Genomic DNA, 24195 nt, shown 5'->3' on the forward strand with positions numbered 1-24195 from the left:
ACAGTCACCTTGGTTCTAAGCTGTAAGGGATATAATGTATATGAAAAGTATCCTCAAGACTTTCTTCTATTTATAATGAACTCTTCTAAAAGTTGCCCCTAAATAATTTTACAATATTCCTATAACTTCTTCATTCTTTTAGTAGTTTTGGGAACTATTTTAATATTTACCAAGGAAAAGAATTCTGTATCACTATTCATTTAATTCCATTAATGTCCCAAGTATTGAATACGTGCAAATTTTCAAAAGGGGGAAAAATGACTCATCAACCAACCCACTTAACATAACTTATTTACATTCTCCTGCAAAATGTTTCCTTTCTTGTGCATATTTTTATATAGCCATAGCAAAGAAAAAATTACTATAAACATTTTTAAACAGATCTTTTATCTTATAGGTTCCTTTCTTTGGATACAGTGCTTGAAGTAGAACCACTATGTCAAAACAATATAAAATCTGCATGGCTCCCAGTGTTTGTAAATTCTTCTCCAAATGGACTATTAATAATGCCAAGAGTAAGTTGAGTAAACTTAAGAGAATTCAATGAAATCATGTGAAAGTGATTGTAATTCTGACCTATATAATTTTGTTGTTAAAACTGAGTGTGACCGGGCTGGCAACATAGTTCAGTGACACAGTGCTTGCCTTGGACCTAGGTTGGCTCTCCAGCAATGCAAAAAAACCCTAATGTAATAAATATTAAAAATCTGTACCTCAGTTTACAACTTTATTCATATAAATGTTTTTTTATTTTGTCTACTACTTACAGCTCATCTATGAATAGCCTATTCATTTTTAAAAAGCTATCTCTTATAATCCTGACAAAATTCCTAAGTATTCAAATAAGCTCTAAAGCCTATTTTTAAAAGAACAAAATAAAATGTCAACATATTGTCTTTATTTTACTAAAAATCGGAAAAAAATTCTGGGATTAAGATTATAAATTTAGAGGCATAAAACTAATAGGTAACCCTACCAAGCATGTATTAGATGTCAAGTAACTAAATAAAACTAATTGCTATAGTTTATTTAGCATACTATGTACTAGGCATGATATTAAGTACTTCATTCACAATTATTTAATTGAATTCTCATAATCAACCTCCAAGATACTCAATCTACTTTATAGACAGGGAAAATGAGTGACATTTAAGCAATTTGCACAAACATTCAATTATATGTAACAAGTTAACATTGAACTACTTTTAACAAGTCAATTTTACTGCAACTGTCTGTCTACAACAAGTAATTACGACATTTTTCACGTTTAAGTAAAGGATAAACTTAAAAATCTAAGAACAAAGTACTTAAGTGTTTACACAAAAGTATATACTACAGTCATTTAAAAATATTCTAGTTAATAAAATCAACTATTCTATTATCACACCATCTTAATAAATGATAGTAACATTTATTTTGAGCTCATGATTTCATTACTGTTGAGCATACTGTCACATCTAATAATGAGCAACAAACAATAGGATCAGCATACATTTTTGACCTGCATTTTTCCTGTCATAAGTTATCACATGCATAAACATGATATGCCTCTAAATAATCTAATTAATCTCTTCCTTAATTTTTATTAATTTTAGGTGCTAATTTAATATTTTCCAAGGACAATATACCACATTCATTTAATTCCACTAATATTCCAAGTACTGACAATGGATAAAGATTAAACTGGTTCCTTAGGACTAAAAGAATATAATTATAAATAAAACCTTATTTTGCCATTTATAAGGTTACCCTTAATTGGAGAGAACATATATACAAATTCTTACATAGGTCAAAATGAAATAATTGTGAAGTAAAAGAACATACCACACTGTGATGCCTATTTAAGATGCTGTAATTCTTATACTGGTGTACCTATGGGAGACTAAATGAATATGGTGGTAAAAGCACTGCAGAACATGGAAAAGGTGTGGCAAAGGTGAGGAGGCATGGAACTTCACACGCAGTCTGTTCTCAATGAGATCACGGGGAGCAGAGAGAATGTACTTTTAAAAATGAACCCTTTAAGAATATGGTCCCAATATCTTATCAGCCTGGCATTTCCCATTTTTCTGTCACATGCTAAACTCCAACTGAAATCAAATCCCACCACCCTCTGAATATATCTCCTACCTGCCTACCTTCTCTTTCTGGACACAACAGATTTATCTGCTTACTATTCTTTCTACCAGAAATATCTCCCTCTGTTCCAACATAAAGAGTAATAACAAACTTTTTATATCTCAGGAACTCTTAAGTGCATCTTTCTCCATGAAGGACCTACCTAGTGAGAAAAAAAAAAAAGTCTTTCATCTGTTTTTTGTTATCATACTGCATTACTTATGTAAATATTATCCTCTTAATTAGACTGCAAATTAAGAAGGCAGGTCCTCCTTAATACATCTTTAAATTTTTGTATCTACAATAAACCAGGTACTGAGTAAAGATGAGTAAGTCATGGCCTCCATCCAAATGAACTCTGGTATTAATCCACAGCACAAAGGGGTCACTCTGCCTGGATTTGAATCCCAGCTTCTCCACTTACTCCTACAAAACTTAACCTCTTTGAACCTCAGTTTCATTACCTGTACATTGAGGATAACCATCTTAGTGTTATGCATGGTGAGATTTACTCTAATCCCCACAGCTGTCTGATGCAGTGACTGCTCAATTAAGTATTTGTTCAAATAAATGCCACTGCTACATACCAACCAATAATGAATATTTTCAACATCAAAGACATCAGAAATAATGAGGCAGTTATTCCTACAGTGAAACTATCTAGATTTCTAAACTTATAAAATAACAAGAACCAAAAGCCACTAAGTAGTTTAACAACTATATGGAAAAGTTTGGGCATGATGGGAAAGAACCTCTTTCTAGAATCTCTTCGATGTTTACAATTTTTCAAAAAGCCATTATACTACTACATAAACTGGCACTCTTCCCTTGGCCTCTTCCTTTCTATATTAAAGAAAATGTAACTAATGGTAGTTGCTATTGTGTGTACTTTTAACACAACTGTCTTTCCTTACTCACTGTAAGTGAAGGCAAGCTCATCCTTCACAAAAGACAGACTCCTGTCTGTCTTAAGGCAAATATTAACAAATGAACACAGAAAGTAAGTCTCCACTTTTCAATTTATGGCTATATGGAGAAAAAGGCTGTGCTCTTAGGAGTGCTACAGTAGCTGATGGAGTTAAGGCCTAGCTCTCCCACTTACTGGGACTTCTTGGGGAAATCAATCTCTGTGTGTGCTTCAGAATATCCTCCTCATTTGTAAAATGTAGCTGACAACAATACTTCCTGATAGGGGTATTCAATGATTAGAACCATAAAGTGTCAGGAAAGTACCTAATTCCTATCTCAAAGCCTGTGTTTCCTAGCCCAGTTCCAAAGTGATACTGGGACTGGATGCCTCTAGAGAAAGGAAAACAACCTCAACTGGCTAGGCAATGATCCCTGAACAGAGGGCTTTTTCCAACTTCTAGGAATCTAGAAACAATTTAAAACATCAACGGCCTCAACCAATCATCAGTAACCAAATTAGTAACACATACAACTACAGGCCCTTCTCTTCTACAAACTCCTAACTTCCTGATTGAGGGCCCAAGTTCCCATCCAAGAAGTGGGGACAAAATGGAATGCAAGAAATAGGGAAGGGCTAATCAAGGAAAGGTAACTAGGTTAGGAATCAATGGATATAATTAAAGAACCAGATCCTCACAGAAAGTCTAGGAGATCCTGATTAGTATTCCCTCCCACTGCTGTGGAAACAGCAAGAGTTTAAGTAATCTGCCTAAAGTCACTGATAAGTGACTTTCAGATGTTGATGAACTGAGTATTTAAATTCAGGTCTGTCTTCTGGGAAGGCAGATGCCCCTTCCAATTTAGTACACTATAGGCAAATACTCTGCCCTCTGCAGAAAGGACTAAACCAAAACCCCAAAGATAAACATATATAATCAAGAGTTAACAGTAATTAATTCACTTTCTAAATTTTGCCAACAATGTATCATTTCTTCTGTAGCCTTCCCCAAAAGATATGAGCTACTCAAAGTTCCACAATCTTTTGACATTAAATAGGCCTGTCTCCACACATCAGAAAAATACCAGCAAAAAAATGTTCATTACACACACATTACTAGCCCTTCATCATGTCACAGGGAAAAAATGAAATCAGGTCACATTATACACAAGAGAAGTAGCTAAATTCCAGCTGTAATAATAAAAGGACACAGGATGTGACAGAAGTCAGAGAAAAATTAGTATGTATTCTTTGCTGTATTGCATTCCAGAAATGGTCCAAGGCCAGCAGTACCTCCTAATTGTACATGTATGCATACATATATGCTAACAACCACACCCATGATAACATTAAGATGAGGATGGCCTCAGCAAAAGCATGAAAGTCAGACAGTAGTACATAGCCATGTCAGAGAATGGAATAATGTGAGATGTTGCTGGAATGGGTATCAAAAGGGTACAAATGCAAATGCTTGCGGAGTTCAGATGAATGTCAAAAAAGCAGAAAATTGAAACAGATGAGAAGTGGTAAGCAACACTATGCCTCGGTGTTTGAAAGGTGTGAAGAGATGTGGTAAAGCCAAAGACTTGCCCATTTAAGAAAAGGAGAGGACTGAGGCTCAGCCAACTGCTGTGCAGAAACTTGTGTACACGAGCTTCCTGATTTTTCAAGTGAAGACAGAAGCCTAGATTTTCAACCCGATTTTAAACATTTATTCAACTAATTAAGAAAAATTATTAAAACATTATACACACCAAGATGAAATACATCTATAGACAAGCTTCCTTGTCTGCAACCTCATGTTGACTATGAAATCAAAGAAAGCACTGGTGAGAAAGGTTAGGCTGCAGACAGTCTGGAATATGATGTTAATAAGTTTAAACTCTACACTGACCCTGTAGGCATCATGAAATAAGACGAGCAGACATATATTCAAATAAGATGAGCAAATATGTACCTCAGAAAACTACTTCTCAAAAGCTTTTTAAGAAGTGTCCCTGGTTTGGTCCTGAGGCTTTGGCACCCTACCCCCAAAAGTGAAGACGGAGGTACTGTTTAGGGTTTCATTAGTGGTATGAAGGACAGGGATTACAGAAGAGCCTGAAAATGGGACAGACCAGGTATGAGGTAATAACATTTGTCTGTATGAGGAATAATGAAGGCCTAGCCAGCTGAAGAAGTACAGAGCAGAAAATGGACTTTAAAGAGACAGTTCAGCTACAGGCTGAGATTTTGGATTGTAAGGAAGAAGGTAAGAGTAAAAAGCACCAGGAGGGCACAGGACTCAAATACAGTGTGGGACAGATCTCTGCCTAGTCAGTATTCTTAATGCTGGGGTCTTCTCCTGCCTTTTGTTTTTATCATAGATTTCTTAAAAATCCAAATTACAGTATCATTCCTCTCCCAAACCAAATATGGCTACTATTATAGCATCTTTTAAAAAAAAGGCAATCTCTTGGGCTGGGGATTTAGCTCAGTGGTGCTGCCGCCTGCCTCGCAAACACAAGGTCCTGAGTTTGATCCCCCTTACCAAAAAAAAGGGCAATCCCTAACTAATTAAATGCTTTCTAAACATCTAAGGAACCTGCTATGGTTATAAGAGCATGAATTTGGTTTAGTTAAGAGAAAAAAATACCCCCAGAAATAAAGGTCACCTTTACATAGATGCTTAGGATTCTAGCCTGATCAATAATGCAGACACTGACATTTTGAACAGTTCTTTAAGTTGTCAGCTTCCTTACATGACTTTTCTTAGACATATGGTATTTTCTGTAAAAAAGTTTTAAAGGAAATGTTCATGAAATAACTTTTTTTTCCTAATAATTTTGACATGTTTTCCTTAGCAAGGTTTACCTCGGTGCTCTAATTGCTTTGGTTCATAAGTCTGGTAGATACTCTTCCATCAGTCAGCATTTTCAGAAATCTTTTTCTGTCAAGTCAGAAATTTACTTACTCATTTTTACTGATAACATAACAAGCTGAACAGTAGGTGATACCACATTAAACTATGTTGCTCCCTCAAAAAAGTGAAATTAAAAACTGATTCCATGAGGATACAGAATAAAATAAAATCAAACCTTGCTTCTGTGCATATGCACAGTTGTATCAGAATTCAAAAGTTATGATAACAGATACTCAAGTGAGTGAGCAAGCTTAAGTGTCTGATCATCTATATAAGCCCTCCTGGGTCTATCAAGACTAAAAGTATGTGACAAGGAGACAGAGTAATGCCTGTAGTACAGAGCCCAGAAGGACAAGAAATAGAAATGGAAAGGAGAGCTTGATGACTATAGGAAGATGACAGGTTGGGCTAGCATCTATAAACAGGCAAAAGCTAATGTTGTGAAATACTGTAACTCAACCTGACTTTTAAAAATTTGTATTGTTTCTTCCATATTGAATCATTCTATCTCTCCTTGACCCCCACATAACAGTTAGTTATGTATTGGGCCAATTATGTATTTCTGTGCAGCAGAATACAAATGATACAGCTTCATTTGGCAAAAAAATGTGGTTTCATATGGTGGTACTTTCTACCTCCATATTACTGAAACCTATGATTTGATGATAGACTAGAGAAATAAAGATCTAAATAAAGATAAATACCCTTACATTTAGGTCTGTGTCTAAACTTACACATTACAGATTATGCCATACACTTAGGTCATGCAATCAAATTATGTCTGAGTTTAGGCATAGCCTTCTCATTAGTACCAGAGTACTAACCAAGTGCAACAATCACACAGAAAATAGAAACTATTTCTAATTAAACACTTTCATGGCCTAAACAGGGAAGAGTGGTACTTAATCCCTTATGACAGTATGTTAAGGTCAGTGTTGAGAGGAATTCAGGGAAATCAGTGATACCTTTGGCAACACTATCCCCTACCCCTAAGGAGACTATCACTCAACCATAAACTTCCAGAACAAAGGGACCATTTATCATTCATTTCTTATCCCCCAGAGTACTTAGAATAGCTTCTGATATGAGTAGGCTCTTGGTAATGGCTATCAAGCTGGTAATTACATTCTCTGGGAAATGAAGTTCTTAGGCTGAGACAGGAGGATTGCCAGGAGTTCCAGGGCAGCCTGGACTATACAGTTAGTTCAAGGTCAGCCTCAACTACACAGTGAGACCCTGTCGCAAAAAAAAAAAAAAAAAAAAAAAAAATCACCCTACAGCCACAAGGAGCACTTTTAAAGGTACTGCTGTATGTGGAAAGAGAAAGAAGTTTTACAAAAACCACAGTGGACACAGTCTTAGATGAGTACTCCCCAAAAAGGTGAGACCTGAGGTGAGCCCAAAGGGATGGACAGAATTTGTGCACATGAAGGCTGAATATGGGGGAACACCAAGAAAACTGTATAGGTAGGATAAGTAGGAATTTTCTGCTGCAGTAAAGAATTGTTTAGAAGAATAAAAGAAGTGAATGTTGAGATGGTTTTTCTTTTGCTCATTTCAGCACAGGAATAGGACTCAGAAGGCCAGAGCTCAACTAGGATTCACAGCGCAATGGCACATTCCTAAATCATTGGGTTGGTTCATACCATAATTACACCATGATGATGATATCTCCATGATCTCAATCAGACTGCTACAAAAACACTAAAAGTTCAGAAATCAGAAGCTGTGCTTATAGGGAATATAGGTCTTTTCCAAGATAGTCAAACATTTTTTAAGCCTGCATTTTTTTAAAGAATGGATGCTTTCTTCAAATAAAATCTTACAAATGATCCCAATACATGAATAGAACTGCTTTCGTTGTAGTAGGTGGCCTGGAATCTGTGCTTAAGGCACTGCCATATAATCACTGAAGTTGTAAAATTTGAAAACTAATGATCTAGCCCAAATTCTTCACATGACAAGAAAGTTTGATCAGGCAGAGAAGGGAAGAGCCAAAACTAGAATCTCAACACCCAGACCGGGGTTCCTTCTACTATATTCCATGCTGCTTCTAAAAACCAGAAGATAGGGTTCATACTTACCATCTTTGTTCAGCCATTGCTTTCTTGTTCTGTACAAAAGGAGTTTGTTGTGGACGTATGGTAAAAGAAACTTGACACACCAGCTCTCCACACCAAGTTTGTTTTCAACCAGGACTATGGGACTCCGATTATACCTTGCTTCAGGACATGGAATCAGGCCAATTTCATCTCTTAATATATAAAACATAACAAAGAATTAAAAATAATACTGGCCTTTTCAAAATTTTTCTAAAAGCCCCCACATATTTTCTTTTCTTTAAAATATCTAGCTTACCTACTATAGTAAAAATAAAAAAAAGAAAACTATAAAATTTGGTGGTAATGACAAGAATATGGCAAAAAGTGTGATGGATTACTTCCACCAAGAGGAAAAAATGATCTCGTCTTCGAGTGGTAATTTGAAATAGCTTTCAAAATTTTAAATACTGTACTATAATAATACTCAATAATTTCACTGACCAAAATTTATCATATCCTAAAATATATGAATGTTCACTGCAACAAAACAGGAACCAATCTAAATGTTTATTAATGTAAGACTGAAAAAATGTATAGCCCATCCATGTGCTATTAAAAAAAATTAAGTAGATCTGCATATGTTGGTATAGAAAGGTTGCCAAGGTATGCTGAATAATTAAAAAGCAGAATACTGAACACAATATACAGCACAAAGCCTTTTGTATCATTTCTTATTTAAAAGATATATAGATGTTAAATTTTAGAAGACTATTAAACTGTTGGAGACAGGGACGTATTAAGGAAGGACTTTATTTTTATAGAATTTAAACTGTTTAGTCATTTGTATTATTCCTATTTTTTAAAAATGCAAACAAATGTTCATGTTTGCCTGCTAATAAATGTGGAACAGAAACAAATTATCAATTAAAATTATGTTGCTATGATAATTTTCCTATATTTTTTGAATTTAGTGTTTTGTAAATTTTTATTTTTATTAGTAAATGTTTACAGTACATGATTCCATTCACTGTGAAGAGTGGGTACATGTACATAACACATCTTAATTCTTTTTATGTCCTCTTCCCCTTTCTTCCCTCCTCCCTTCCTCCATCTGGTCCCCTTCCCATCTGTAAAAGATTTATGTCTCTGTTTCCTCTATACTTTTCTATATTTAAAAAAAATACCCTAATAAATGTCAAAACACAAAACTCATTTCAGAATTTGGTCATTTTGATCTATAGTAACATATGTATCCTTCAATCCACCTCAACATAAGCTGAAAACTTACACTGCCGGCAGAGATTTAATAACTAATATGTACATTTGACTTAACACAGTAAGCAAAGTAACAAACATAAAAATGTTTTTGCATAACCTACACACACGCTTCAACTATAAAGCTACAATTCTTGCTTTCACAGAGCATCCTTTCTCAAAGAGAAATTTCTTACTAAAATCTCTTACCAACAAGAATAGTTGAAATAAATAGTATTTTGAATGTTTACAGATTTTTAAATATGTCTTTAAAAACAAAATTAAAAATTGATGTTTCAGAGTTTGTGTGTAGCACTACATTTTATGTCACTGGAATTCCACTGTCAAAATATAATAAATATAATCTGGGAAAACCAATTCAATTACAGGTTATAAGAAAACAAATCTTTTTTTTTTTTTTGTCTTGTTAGGCCAACTGTCATAAATTTGGAGAAAGTGGTTGATCTTCAACAAAATTCCTCCTGGAAACTCAAAACCAGACAGCTCAGAGGTAACCTACTTTCTACTGATCACTTCAGTAGTGACAAGGAGATATGTCAGTAACAATGGGTACCTTGAAGGATACAAGTCACTAAAATTCTTTCAAACTAATTTAACTCTAAAAGGTATTTTGTCCTGACAAACACATTCAGTAGATTCAAAGGTTTTCCCAAATACCTTGTCAATGGTACTGTCATATATTAGTATCTACACTGTACTTTTAGGTTCTCAAAATGCAAAAATTAATGAAATAAAGTGGCCTCAGACTTCAAAGAGTTAGCAGTTTTTTGAAGAGTTGTCAGTACCTATAATTTAATGTTATCATTTTGCCCCTCCAGTTGTATTTAAAAATATGTATTTCCATTTATATTTGGTTAATACCTTGAAATAAATCAAACTCACTATTACGGTAACCATCTGTATCTAGTATACCTGACTAATATATGACAATCTACTAGTTTCTGGTGTTCAGGTTTTACTATATAAAGTAGAACACTTAAAAAACAAAACAAGAATTAAAAAACAAAACAAAACAAAAAGAATTAAAGAAAATATCCTCAACCTAATTTTTCAGAAAATTCTTTCTTCTGAGATCTAATAACTACTTACTACACTTCAAAGAACTGCGAAAGCCAAAAGGATAAATGTTATAGTAAGAAGAATAAGATAATCCTGGCTTCTGGGCATAGTCTGTTTTAAATTAAATTCACAATGTAAAAGCATTAGTTCTACCAGAAATAAAATGACCAACTACTAATTTGGGACCTAAATTACATGACAAAGCCATCCACACAATTAGAAAACACACTACCCTTCTAAAAACAAAAAGGCCTTGGAGATAGCAGGTACTCAATAATTGCTCCCAGAAAAGCTGATTATCCTAATACTTCAGTAATACTATTCAAATCGTTTACAAATGTTGTCACTTCTTAACCTTACAAAAGAACATTACCCCTGATTTTTTTGTAACACCCTGTATTGAAAACAACATTGGACATATATCATGCCACTCTGGCTTCTACAGATCTTGGTTTCTTCATTTACAGAAAAGTGGAATTGCATTATATCTCCAATAAAGCAAATAGGGTAGATCTTATCCAGCTTTCAAATTTTACGAGAGAAACTCAGCAGTTATTTGCATGTTAGGAAAATGAAAAAAGTTATAATGAAGAATGTCAAGCTTCAGGAGACAAAAACAAAAACACATGAAAAGAGTAGCAGTAGACTGTGCAGACAAAAACTGGAATGGAAATGTAATCAGTCTCTTTTACCACTGACAGTCAAGGTGAATTTGTTAAGTTATTTGGCATCAGGATCCTCATCTAAAGCACAGGAGTAGTATCTTCCCCATTTGTTACAAAAACCAATTCCTTTAAAGAATGCATGCAGGTCAGCCAGTAAAGTTCCTTGGTTAGCAGATAATGGGGAAGCTGAGGCAAACAGTCTTCGTCAAATTATATGACCCCAACATATATTGGTTTGTTGCTTCCTAAAATATATAATACTTACTTTATAAAGATAGGTAGATCAGTAATTTTCCAAGTAACAATGTGTTTGATTTCAGACTTCCACGCCTATGCCCTTAGATCATAGTCCACTTTTTCAGATAATTTTGAATAGAATTCCAGGCCTCCTCTTTCTAGGTTTTCACTTTACCAGATGAGGAAACTGAGGTCCAATGAGGTTAAAGGGATTACCTAAAATCATATTGCTAGCTAAATTAAGAATCTGGGCCTCCTGATACTTATCCTCAAACCCTACTCATTAGATCGAAGAGCAAAACAGTATTTAGAGCAATTCCTTCTGGGTGTCTGGAAGTTTAAATTCTAACTTCACATTCAAAAAAAGGTGGAAAGGGCCGGGGATTTAGCTCAGTGGTTCTGCTGCCTGCCTTGCAAGCACAACGTCCCAAGTTCGATCCCTGGCACCAAAATAAAACAAAACAAAACAGAAAAAAGGTGGAAAACTTAGGAAAAACACAAACTAAAACACAAACTCAAATCCGGGACTCTCAAACTCTGAATCCAAACTTTCACAACTATACCACTGTTTCAATAAATACAAGTAAATAAAAATCAAATGTAAGAAAACTATTAGACTCTCTGATTTCCTATCCTTTAGTTCAATCTCTAGGCAAACTAAAACTAATGTTTATTACCATTTCCTTACTGAAAATTTTTCATTAGAGCCTATCTACTGCTTAGAAGGTATATTCTCTGTAAGCCAACTATTCATTCCTCATGTCTCAATTTAAGTGCTATTTCCTTAGAAAGAACTATCTTGAGCTTCAACTAAATAAGGCTTCCCTGTTAGTATTTTTTTCAAAATATCTTTCTTACCCTTTTTGCCTCTTCTCAATCTGTGTGTTGAATTATTTAAAGTTCCAGTAAGGATAAGGACTATGTCGATTCTGTTTACCAATCTATTCCCAGCTCCCAACCCCATATAGTATATTCAGATAGTAGTATCATGTTATCAAAAAGAGGCTTTTTTGTTCAATGTATGAACAGAACAAAAGAAATTAGGCCAGAGAGTCAAGAATTTTCATAATCTGTTCTATAGTATCCTCTAAATCACATTTTGCTACTTTTGATCAATTAATTCCCTGCTCCCAGTACAGGTCTTTGGTTCCCTCTGACTTGTAAGACCTTGTAAGAGTCCTGCCCCAGATTTACCCAGCCTCCTCTCTACTCCTAAGGGACTCAGCAAGTGCTCACCATACTGCCAATACAACCTTTACCCTAAACTGCTTTGCAGAATTAATTTACTGTTCATGTAGGTAGGTTTTAGGCCTCCATCTAGATGCAAACCTTGAAATTCACTAGTCACTGGGCATATAGAACCATTACATATAGAGAAACTAAATTTAAAAATACAGTTCCTCATTCACTTTAGTACATTTCAAGTGCTTAATAAGTACACATGAACAGTACAGCACAGATAATAGAGTATTTCGAACATCATGAAAATTTTTGAATGTCTTCAGTATAAGAAGTTATTTTATACTTCTTTCTATCCTATATAGTGAAGATGGTACCTTTAGCAACTCAAAAAGCAATTGAAGATTCAATAAACAGAGCTGGGGATTTAACTTGGTGGCACTGCACCTGCCTTGCAAGCACAAGGTTCAGCATTCGATCCCCAGTACCAAAAAAAAAAAATTTTCAATAAACAAAAACATATTCAATAAAGTAAAATAAAAAACCCACAACTTGTTGGGTAAGAGAACTTTAACATGACCTAATTACACTGTGAACAGTTGTCTTCCGTATTAACACAGGATCTGTACTCTAAGATAAAGATCATCCATGGGTCAAGTAGGATTCTCCAAGAGTCAACTGTATGGAGACTCAACAACATTTTGCTTTTTTTTTTACAAACAACATTTATATGGTATTTACCAGTTTGCAAGTGCTTCACATTCATCATCAAGGAGCAACTAAGTACGACTGTGTGATGTGATTTTCCTGCATTCTCATCAACCTTACAAGATCAAGAGGAAACTAAGGCTGGCAGCAATAAATTCCACATCTCAATGCATCTTGGCTGCTTCTGGTTGGATGCTTTTATGTAGACAAAGTCAATGTATTTAATAAAATAGATGTTGACAAAATTACAATCTCATATTTGGAGAAAAACAGGAAAAAAATTTAAATTTGTAACACTGTAATTAGATACTAACTTTAAAGGTAAACAACACTTTTCTGAAAATTCCATTACAAGACATTTTAAACTATGCATAGTAAATTATTGAAAATATTTTTACTGTAAGGAGTGGGTACTAAAATACAGATATTGAGTATTATTAAATTGTGAATTAAAGACCTATAATTCATATTATTTCAAACTACAAATACCCACCTATTTCAAGCTTTTAAATCTTGAATGATCCAAATGCTTATTATAAATTATATACTGATAGAGAATATGTTAATGAAATTTCACAGTAAAAATGCAAAGGAAGAATATTAAAGTCCTTTATGAATTTTGATGCGACTCCAGAAGAACTGGGATGTGTTTCAAATTGCATTGTCAATCTACAAACCAGCTAACAACCTCAGTTTTTTCAAATATAATTATACTCCTTTAGTCTAAGTCAGAGATGAGAAACTAAAGTGATTACTGTATTAGATTTCTAATCTCTTCTGTATTTCTTCTAGAAAATGAATGCCAATGATCAGAAAACAGGTCCTTCATTTGCCCAACTTTGGGGGGGGGGTGGTTCTTATAGTGAGAGACTGACATACAATATAGATCAAAGCATTCTTTAGAAAGCCCAACAACCTCCATTACTGCCAGGAAATCATTCCATCCATAAAGGCAGCAGTCCTAAGAGGAAAGGAAGAAGACACTGTCAGAGGTAGCAGGTGTGTTTTGAGGTCAGCAGTGTTTTGTTTTTAACAAGCACAGTTGCAGGTCTCCAACTGTGTACCACAAGGGAGCAAGACATGAGGGCTTCTTTAATTCTCTTATAAGCACCATCCTGGTGGAAAAGAACACTTTATTTAGATGTAGGTTTGACACTTCATGCAAAAAAAAAAAAAGCTGAAGGAGTTGGAATGCTTAAAAAGACTAATTCATGTGCTCCACTTTAAGGGATAAATTATTAAAAATAAATCCCATAAACAAAGTGAAAACAATGCCAAAGTGGATTCCAGAGTGTTTCCGCAGGGGAGGAAGAGGGATGGGAAAGGAGCTATCTCTTGCTTCTTACAATGTTGTAGACAAGTTCTAATAGCTTCCTTTTCACTCGTCAAATAAGGGAAAGTGTCAGAAAGCGTACAGAATTGTGCTGTCTTCACAGACTACTCCAAGCAAAATGGAAATGAAGGAGGTAGAGATGTGTTTCACTTCTTTGGTGTCCTGATAAAGTGGGCAGCAGGACAGGAATAAAAATGTGTTAATACACTCCCTTGTAACTATGAATCAGCTTATGCTAAAAAGTGTTCAGGTTTCATCTGCTTTATTCCGCACACATTGTACTAAAGAGGTCACAGTCTTGAGAATGATTTGTTCACGTTCAAAACATAATGGTTTACCAGAGTCACTTTAAAAGCTAATGACAAGTGAGGCGAAAGTCAAAAGTAGCCTCAGAGTACCTTTATAAAGTTAGTGAACTGAAGGTTTGGGTTGTTTTGTTGTTGTTGTTTTTCCCCGTTAATAATAATAAGATCGGTAACTACTGTTAGCAACGCCCGGGATGCATCTCAAAAGAGTTGTGCTTACAAGCACAGACAGATCTATACTGTTGTGCGCTGCAGACCTCAAACGCACGTAGGCTAAGGATCTCCGGGTAAAGTCGTTCGAGTTTCGCGAACTCCTGAGCGAGGGCGGGGAGGGAGAGTCAAACAGTCATTCTGTTTGGATTTCCGAGGTCACTTTGCAGAGACGCGTCCGCCAGCGCGTGCCGGTAACTGAAAGGCAGCAGGCGGCGCCGACAAAGGTCCGCCCGACCGCGCTCTGCCTCCCCGAAGGGCTCCTGGGCCAGGACCCAGGGTCCGCCCGCCGCCCCGCTCCGCTCCAGGAGTGCCCGGCTGCCCACCCACCCCGACGACCCCCAGGGGCGGAGCAGGTGTGCGACTCACATGTGCGGGTTCCTCCTGAAGGCATTGGTGAGGTCCTTCACTACCCGCTGCACCAGCACCGCCACCTCCTCGCTGGTCTCGGCCATGTTGGCGGCGACCGCGGCGGCTGGAGCGCGCCTCCGGGAGAGCCGAACCGCGGGCAGGAGTTCGAGAGGGCGCGCGCGCGCGCGCTGTCTTCGGCGCGCCGCCGGCGCCGCGGAGCACTTCCGGGTGAGCCAGCCGGCGCCGGGGCGTGGCGCCCTCCTTGCTTGGCTGTTGTGTGGCCGGGGGGGGGGGGGGGGGCCGGGCTGGGGGGTCCGAGTTTCTCGGCAAGCGAGTAGACACATGTTCGTTTGCAGTCACCTTAGGCCGCTATTTTAATTTTAATTTTTAGTCCCCTCAAAACCGAGGAGAGAGGGTACCCAAAATACTTTCCGCGAGTCAGGTCCCCTGCAGCGTCTGGAGGAAAGTTTCGCTGGGGTGCAGGTCCTTTCCGACGCCCAGTCCTGGGCGTTTTCGGGAACTTGTTCGCCTTAGTGTCCCGAGGGCTGACGAGGTCCACACACGTCGCGGCAGGGGGAGTCCCTGTTTGCCCGTGTTGGTGGTCTCCTTTTATACCCGCGTCCCAATTGGGCCCAGTGAAATTGAAAGCAGACCTTAAAGAGAGAAAAAGGAAGGGAAAGGAAAAATTTGCCCTCTGAACTGAGGAAGTAAAAATGTTTTCTAGGCTTCTGTATGTAGTGTATCTTATTTTATTCAACGTCTGGTGAGTGCTATGTCAATTTTGTAGTAAAAAGTCAAGGTCCTGACAGAGATGGCTTGCAATAGCTATTTGTCCTGGTTCAAATAATATTTGTAGAAAATAAACGAGCTCTCTAATACATTCGGATTTTGAAATTATGTAATTCAGATTTTCATGTATTAAGGTTTCTTTTGCCTTTTTGTGATAGAAAACTGCCTTTGGTTCAGTTCTTTTTTCATCGACACTTGAAAAATTGCTTTTAAAAACTTGCCTGGCGTGGTGGTGCTTGCCTGTAACTCCAGCACTTAACTGGGGAAGCTAAGGTAGGAGGATCACCAGGAGTTCGAGGCCAACCTGGGCTACATAGTTCAAGGTCAGCCTGAACTGCATTGTGAGACCCTGTCTCAAAAAAAAAAAAAAAAAAAAAGTTTTAGAAAGCAAACTTGTGGCACGTATGTGTGGCATTCCAAGTAAGAGTTTATGATTGTGGAAGTAAATAAACATCCATTGGATGTAAAATGAGTTGAGAAATATAAATGAAAAATAAAAATTAACTGTACCATTATTCTCTGTGGGTACATTTGTAAAGATTGGATATTGTCCTCCCGGTTTTAAAAGGAGGAAAATGGAGGTTTCACAAAACTTTAGAAGCAAGATGGGGCAAGTTTAAGAAATGAAATCAGATAAGCCTTAACTTATGAGAAGCTCTGGAATGAAGCAGTGAATGAGTGAAATGTAGTTAGCAAGAACAAGTTTGACTTAACTGGTGAGTCTTAATCTCTCAATCAGAATCTTGTGTCATTTCCTAAGAGCAGTGGGAAATAAATCCTGATGGGGGCAGAACTCAAGATGGCAGCACCCTCAGAAATATGCTTTTCCTCCCCAGGGACTTTACTTTTACCTTAAAAATTAGCGAGATTTTTGAATTTCATTCTAATATATGTACTTAACAGGAAACTTGGTCCCTAAATCTTCAAGAAAAATTGTTATTTCATAAAGATAATTTCCCCATATGGTTCCATATATACTCCCGCCACATACATACATGCACACTCTGTAGTCATTTGAAAGGTCTGAATTATATATTTGTGGTTATTCTAATTTCAAAAATTGTTTCAATTATTAAGGTTCTATGTATAAAACGCAAATTTTTTAATACTGAGGTATATTAGAACTGATCCAACTTAATTTTACAGATAAGAACTGAGGTCTAAAAAAGTTTAGAATTCAAATTTAGAAGCCCTTAATAATGATACATATAAAAATAGGGTATAAGAAATTAAGGGTGATTTTTATCAAAAGACTTCAGGGATCTCACATTTTTTGATAATAAAAATATAACAAATATTAAGATCATAATGCTAATTAAATCAGATACAGGTTAAATATCACATGGTTTCTCTTATATGACAAGTGTAAAATATAAAGAGCATAAAAGATAGATGATAGGAAACAGGGAGGTGTCCTTTTGCAGATAGGAAGGGGGTTCTAGAGCTGAAGGAGGATGGGGAGGAGAAAGGAAAAGAAAGACTAAGATCCAATTTGTGTATGTAACACTCCCCATGATAAATGTATTCATTATGTATCACAAACATATTAATAAATATAATCAACAGCTTAAATGACTAGTTACATGATAAAATACTACTTACCCATTTTTAAATTATGTTGGAACTGGAAGACTATACAGTTGATTATACAGTATCTTCAGATTCTAGATCTGTTATACTTTTCTTAATGTTCCACACTTTGTACAAAGAAAAGTTCCATGTGTATGTCGAGCATCTTAGAGGGAAGGACAGTATCAAGGTGATTTTAATAACTTTTGTGACTTGGAGATGATCTGTAATCTATTTCTTCACTCTTTTATTCTGCTCACATTACCATTATGTGTTCTTAAATACTCCATTTTTGTTTGATGTTCGTCTTCTGATAACATTATACAAGACAGAATTTAAATAGTATTAAATTTGTTCTCATGTACACGTGGTATCATTACAAAAACAAGCTTATGTCCCCATTAAATAGTGCCATTCTGACAGTTTCAGAGCCTCAATCCATGTTTGACAAGCTTAAACACAGAAATGTCTTGGTGGAAGGGCCTGCTCAGGTCATGGTAGCCAGAAAGCAGGGAGGGAAGGGAGGAGCCGCAAGGGAGATAGGCCTTTCCACAAGGAGCCCCCTGCTGTAACTGGCTCTTCCCACCAGACCTTACCTCTGTAGGGTCAGAAGGGACCCCTGGGGAATGTTAAAAGACCCAAGCCCTTTTCAGAGGGTAAAAAATGCAGGCTCTGTGTGGCTATGAGCAACACACAGCTTTCAGGCAGCTTTGTGGTTTAGAGTTGACAGTCTGGCTTTGATACCTGCCTCTGTGCCAGCAACACTGCCCCTCCTAGTGCAGATTGCCATGCCTACCCAAATTCCCCTATTAGTCCACTAGACCAAACCCCAACATCCAACCAAGTGTCAGCTGCCAAGGAGGTAAAGACAAGACCCCTACCTCTTCCCCATCCTGTGACAGTAAGATGATCAAGTAAGAGGAGGGAATATAGGGATGGTGAGAAGGGGAGACAGGCAGAGATGTAGGGCATGGCTAATGTGGTAGACAGCTACAGAAATAACCACCTGGTTACTGGAAATTGCCCTTTGTGAAACCTTTGCAGGTGTAGAAGTTAATCTTAGAGTCCCACTTTTATACACTGGAAACTCCCTAAAACTCCATAAACCTTAGCCCATCCTAGCAACAAGCTCATCCCAGTAACAAAGGCTAAGTCCCTGATTAGCTAAAAGCCTCTATAAAAATGGGTAGAGCAAGGAAACCATCCTGAGAAGCTCACTTCGAGCTCTCCCTGCCGAGCAAACTTGCTGGACAGCTTTGTCCCTGCTTTTGTAATATAAGTAAACCTCTGTTACACACTACTTTCATTGTTTGAGTTTCTCATTCTCATTAGGAGGTTTTTTAAGTCAGCCTAGCTCCACCTATGCATTCCTCACCTGAGTGAGAGCAAGACCCCAGAAGCAGGGGTTGCCCTCAGAACCCCCCAAAGTGATGTTACACCTCTTAACAGCAAGTCAGCTGTATCAATTCCAATCACTATCAGTCACCTTCCAAAAGCACCACCCTCTGAGCACATGAGGGCTTTGGGGGACATCCTTGATCTAAACCATAACAATGTCATTTTCTGAATCCTTAAGAAAAGTCAACAGGAATAATGTCCATCTTTATAGTTTTTATTAAAAATGCATATTTTAAAATGTGTACATTCAATATTGGGATGTTTGGTATACCCTTTGTCTTGGCCTGTTTCCTCAAATACAAGAATTCATACATTAAAAACTATTTTAAAAATCACAAAAACATCATGAAAGCTACTGCCATTTATTGTTATACCTAATTGACATCTCTAGCACTTCTTTATTCCAACTGTTGGGATTAAAAAATAAGAAAATAAGTGTGATAGCATCTTTATGTTGTGGAGTGCTGTATGACTTCTACTTTAGTCATAGAAGTTATTTCTAGGCCTAAAGAAAGCAATCTTACTAGTCATTAAAACACCATAGTAAGCTAAGACTAAGCTAAATACTTTGAATATGATATTCTGTTATGTGGCACTTCTAAAAACATTCTACTGCTACTGCAATTACAATTAATCTCCTAGTTAAATCATGAGCTTTTTTTCAACTGACAAAGTCATCAAGGTGATAATGAAGATAACTTTAAATGACAAGCTTCTGCTAATGGTAAAGTTCATGACGATAAGGGAGTGAGGATACTGGTAACAAATGGGTTTTGTTGCTAAGTGATGTTTTATTTACTTGGTATTTCATAGTCCCAAAATATTGTTTTCCTCTGCCGTGTTTCTTCCTATCACAGAGGCCCAGGAGATCCATGATGTAATCTTTAGAAAAGAAGAGAAAAACATTTTGAGCAAGTAAGAGCCAATCTAGAATCTGAATATGGAGATCCTGGCAGCTCAGTACCTCTCCGTGATGCAGTGAGTGTTTCTTAGTGCTGAAGATGTCAACCTGTCATAGGAATTTTCTTAGTAATAGGCCTTTTCATGGGTGACTAATTTTTTTTCAGTGTGATTATGACAGAGATGATGACCATAGACTGAGCTTCAGAATTTATAATTGAAAAAAATTTTAAAGTATAGGAACTTCATTTTAACTACAGAAGTTCAATCTGAGACCTCTTTGGTATCTGACTAAGAATAAAGGATATATCTCCTATTCTCTTTTCTCAAGAAAACTTGTTTTGGGATGGAGGATGTAACTTAGAGGTACAGCACTTGCCTAGCATGTGTTAGCCTTGGATTCAATCCCTAGCACCACAAGATAAAGTCATTTTTTCAATTCAGAAATTTTGTAAAAAATAATATAAACCTCATATTTCCCAGTTTCTTCCTATATCCAAGTTTTAAGCAACCTCTGAGAGCCATCAAAATTAACATCAGGCCAAAATTACCCATAGCAAATGAACTTTGTTAAATATTGAATTATGCTCTTAATTTGCAGTATTATGTTTGTAGAGATGGATAGTCTGGGGAAGGAATGTAAAAGAGTAACTCCCTAACTGGTGTTTACTAACTTTAGGTGCTTTAGTTTCTATTGGGTTAAGTCCCCAAAAATCATCTTGTAAAAAAAAAAGTGAAGGGCTGGGGATTTAGCTCAACGGCACTGTGCCTGCCTTGCAAGCACAAGGTCCAGAGTTCAATCCCCATTACCACACACACACACAAAAAAAAAACAGTGAAAAAGATGATATATTAGATTTGTGGGAGAAGGATAAATATTATCCCTGAGAGAACATGACTCTAAGCAGTTTTATTTATTCCATAAATTTTACTACTGCATATAAGACAGTGCTAGCTGCTGGGTGTCCAACAGTGGAAGACAGCCAGGGCCCTCCTGTGGGACTCATAGTCTGATGGGAGACAATTTTCAAGTAAATAGACAAATATATAGAAAAAAATTGTAAAACATAGCACAAAAGGCAAAAGCAAGGTACAGATGATGACACTCGGGGGGTAAAGGGATAGCTTTAGACAGTGTGGTCAGAGAAATCCATCCCAGGTGATGTTATTTAAGTGAACAAATGAAAGAGGAGAATGAACTCTCCCTGTGAAAAGCAGGGGAAAAGCCTCACTGTGTTGGAAACGTGTAAAGGCCTAAGAAGAAAAGAGCTTACTTAGCAAATCTTAGGAATTGAAAGGTGGCCAAACTTCAGTAGTAAATTTAACCAGTCTTACAGTGTTTGTCAAGTGATTTCAGATTCAGGATGGTTGGCATCTGAATGCCAATAGTGAGCGTGATTGCCTAGCTCTAATTTTTTCTCCTTTCTTTACCCTGTTTTGTTGTGAAACAGTTCTCTGAGCTGAATGTTAGGTAAATTTGCAGAATAAAAGATTAGTGTGTTGTAAAGGCTCTCAGTTAAGATCCTGTCAGGAAAACAGCAATCACATTCTATTCTAGATAAAAAGAGTTTAAAATAGGTCACTTGGGCTTACATACCCTTTGAGAGTGGAGGGTAGTAAAAGGAGCCTGGCAGCAACTTTCTCAGACTTCAGCAGGAGAACAAGTAATTATACTTTGTCCATAAGCTACTGTGAATCTCAAGAACTTTTGGAAGGCTCCACCAGCTCTCTCTACTCAAGTGCTTTTCAGCACTACTCAAGTACTTCTCAAGAAACACATTTGGGTGTGTGACAGACCTCATATTGGCTGTCTGTACGTGCTTCTGCTTGAAACTGTCTCCTGGAAAATAATGGCCTTTTTTTTTTTCTGCTTGGAGGATCTTGTGCTCTTTGATAGCAGGCTACTGTATTAGATGTATAAGATTTAGAAAGGGATAATGGTGATGTCTGGGTGACAGTGATCCCAAGTTTCCAACAGACAACTCAGAATCCTTACCTCTTTTACTTTGTTAAGCAAAAAGACTTGTGAGTTATCCATTAGGGGTAGAGGTAATAGAAACCTCTCCTCCTTGTTTCTTAGACATCTGTGTTCCAGTTATGGAAAATATGACATACTGTGCTGCATGGTGCTTTAGATTCTATTTCTCTATTGTAGTGTGGCACCGCAACCCACAATGTGCTGTCCCATCTAGATTGTAATTGATTCTGCAGTAGGTCATTCCACTGTATTAAACGAGCTGCTTCAAAACGATGGAGTATGTGTTATGATCAGTGAATCCTATGGGCACAAAGCCTGTTCCTTTCATTGAAAAAATGAATTCTTCAGGCAGATATCATATACTAGTTATTCATCTCTGTGTAACAAAGGAACTTAGTGACTTAAAACATTATTATTTCTTACAGGTCTATACATTAATTGCAACCAGCTGGGGTGAGGGGTTAGGGTTTTACACTTGTAGTCAGATAATACCTGGAGCTGAAGTCATCTGAAGGTTTGACTGGCCTGGATATCCAAGATTGTTTCTGGTGTCTTGATTCTCTTTTCTTCTCTCTTTATGTGGCATTTCATACAGGATCCTGGGTTTTTCATAATATATAATCTCAGGAAGTCATACATGGGAACTGGCTTCCAAGTGACAGGAAGTGGGTGATCAGGCCAGTTAAGGGCACAGCATCAGCTTTGCAATATTAAATAGTCAATACTGTCCTGGCACTTGCCCAAGCTCTAGGGAATGGAGAGAGTTCCACAGGAGAGTGTGAAGTCACATTGCAAAAGAGATTATTTTTCCATTTTTAGAAAATAAAATCTACCACAAATGTTAAGTGGGGTGCCATGAAAGTAAATAAGGCAAACAGTTGTCTAAGGAGAGTGGAAGAAGAAATTGAAGCAGCCAAAGAACAAACCACTGTCACCATTTTGAAGAGTCCATTGTAAACATCCTACTATTAGATAGCTTGTTGGTTCACCTTGGCCTCTGCTGCTGAAGCATTGGGTACCTAGTAATAATTTCAGCCAGATCAGCTTGGGGAGTTGGAGATAAAAACCTATGTTATTGAACATAGGTATGATCTCTATGGCCACATTATTTGTGAGTCCATTTGAGCTAGCATTGTTATGGTTAAGAGAAGAACCTCACTAGTAGCCATAGAATGGAATGTTTTGTCCCCCTGATTAGCAAGAATCTTTCCTTTAGTGGATGCCCTTTTGTCAGCATTCATATAGAACACAGCACCAGAATCTATGCCTACTCAGAGAAATCTTTCCTCATACCCTTGCCCCCAAACCTCTTTATCATAAATTTCTAAATTTTGCTAATTCCTTTATAATTTGTTCATATATATAATTTTTGTCAAGAGTCCCTGACTATCTGACTAAACTATTTGCCACTCTCCACATATCAGTGTAGAGCTGCTCCACTGGTTGTATCTTCTTCTAGTCTAAATGGACAACTATATGCACAATCTGATGTTCTACCCACTTGGAGAATGTATCATCTCAATCCTTTAGAGCTCTTTGTAAGTGAGACTGTAAGGCTAAAGCCATCTTGTTTTGGGCTGCTCTAATATGTGAAGAAGTATCTGAAAATGAATTTTCTCTTCTTCAGTCACATGCCTTGTGAGATTCTCCATGAGGCCATAGGTGTAGAGAGAGGGAGATATATCATTGCCTCAGAAGTAATTGCCATAGGTTTTGAGTCACAACTTGTATCTTTGGGAACTGCTCAACTCTTACTTTATATGTCCCACTTATAGTATTGTGACCCAGTAAGTCAGGTAAACTCCTTAGCTAACATGATTACTTGGTGTCTCATATTCAGGTATTCAGTCCTGACAGCATAGTACCAGGCCCAAAAACCATTTCTCAAAAGGGTGATACTTATCAACAGAAGAAGACTGCTTTCTTCCCCAAAATCCTGAGGATATTGTCGTGACATTTTTATTTGCTATTGTGAGAACATTGCAGTCTGCTATTTGAAGCACCACTGAGTCATGGTCCAAGATCAGCTTGCATGGAGTTCAGACTTGCTTCAGAGCCTCCAGTTGCTCTGGAATTCAATCATCACTGTGGGTTTCTCAATAAATGACTCAAATAACATTCAACAAGAGTGTGTGTTCCCTCTGGAATCCAAAGTGGTCTTCACGTTTCTCAGTGATAGAGTATGCAAACTAAAGCACCTTGCCCTTCACCTTGGTATAAATATTGTATATTTGCTTGGCTAATGGACGCCTAGAAACTTCACTGTCTTA

The 24195-nt window shown here is 37.1% G+C and overlaps 2 protein-coding genes across 3 annotated transcripts in view; one reads left to right on the forward strand and one right to left on the reverse strand.

Moving 5' to 3' along the window:
- Ptar1 (protein prenyltransferase alpha subunit repeat containing 1) overlaps nt 1-15474 on the reverse strand; it is a 48800-nt gene extending 33326 nt beyond the window's left edge. Inside the window, exons 1-2 of the mRNA XM_004838167.3 lie at nt 15310-15474; nt 8012-8181 (exon numbers count right to left, since the gene is read on the reverse strand). Coding sequence (XP_004838224.1) covers nt 8012-8181; nt 15310-15395 — 256 coding nt within the window. The 5' untranslated portion in view covers nt 15396-15474. The remainder of the gene's footprint in view (nt 1-8011; nt 8182-15309) is intronic.
- The window catches only part of Cfap95 (cilia and flagella associated protein 95), a 204424-nt gene continuing 195663 nt past the window's right edge, over nt 15435-24195 (forward strand). The window contains exons 1-2 of one of the 2 annotated variants that reach the window (XM_021252729.2): nt 15435-15519; nt 19905-20025. In XM_021252729.2, the coding sequence (XP_021108388.2) occupies nt 19988-20025 (38 nt within the window). In that variant the 5' untranslated portion in view covers nt 15435-15519; nt 19905-19987. Of the gene's footprint in view, nt 15520-17280; nt 20026-24195 lie in introns of those variants that run through there. The other variant, XM_087184091.1, reaches the window with a different exon arrangement.

This window comes from Heterocephalus glaber, unplaced genomic scaffold (genome assembly GCF_053883595.1).
Source record: "Heterocephalus glaber isolate CG9 unplaced genomic scaffold, H.glaber_assembly_v1.0 deba00001481, whole genome shotgun sequence".
NCBI classification, from domain to species: domain Eukaryota; kingdom Metazoa; phylum Chordata; class Mammalia; order Rodentia; family Bathyergidae; genus Heterocephalus; species Heterocephalus glaber.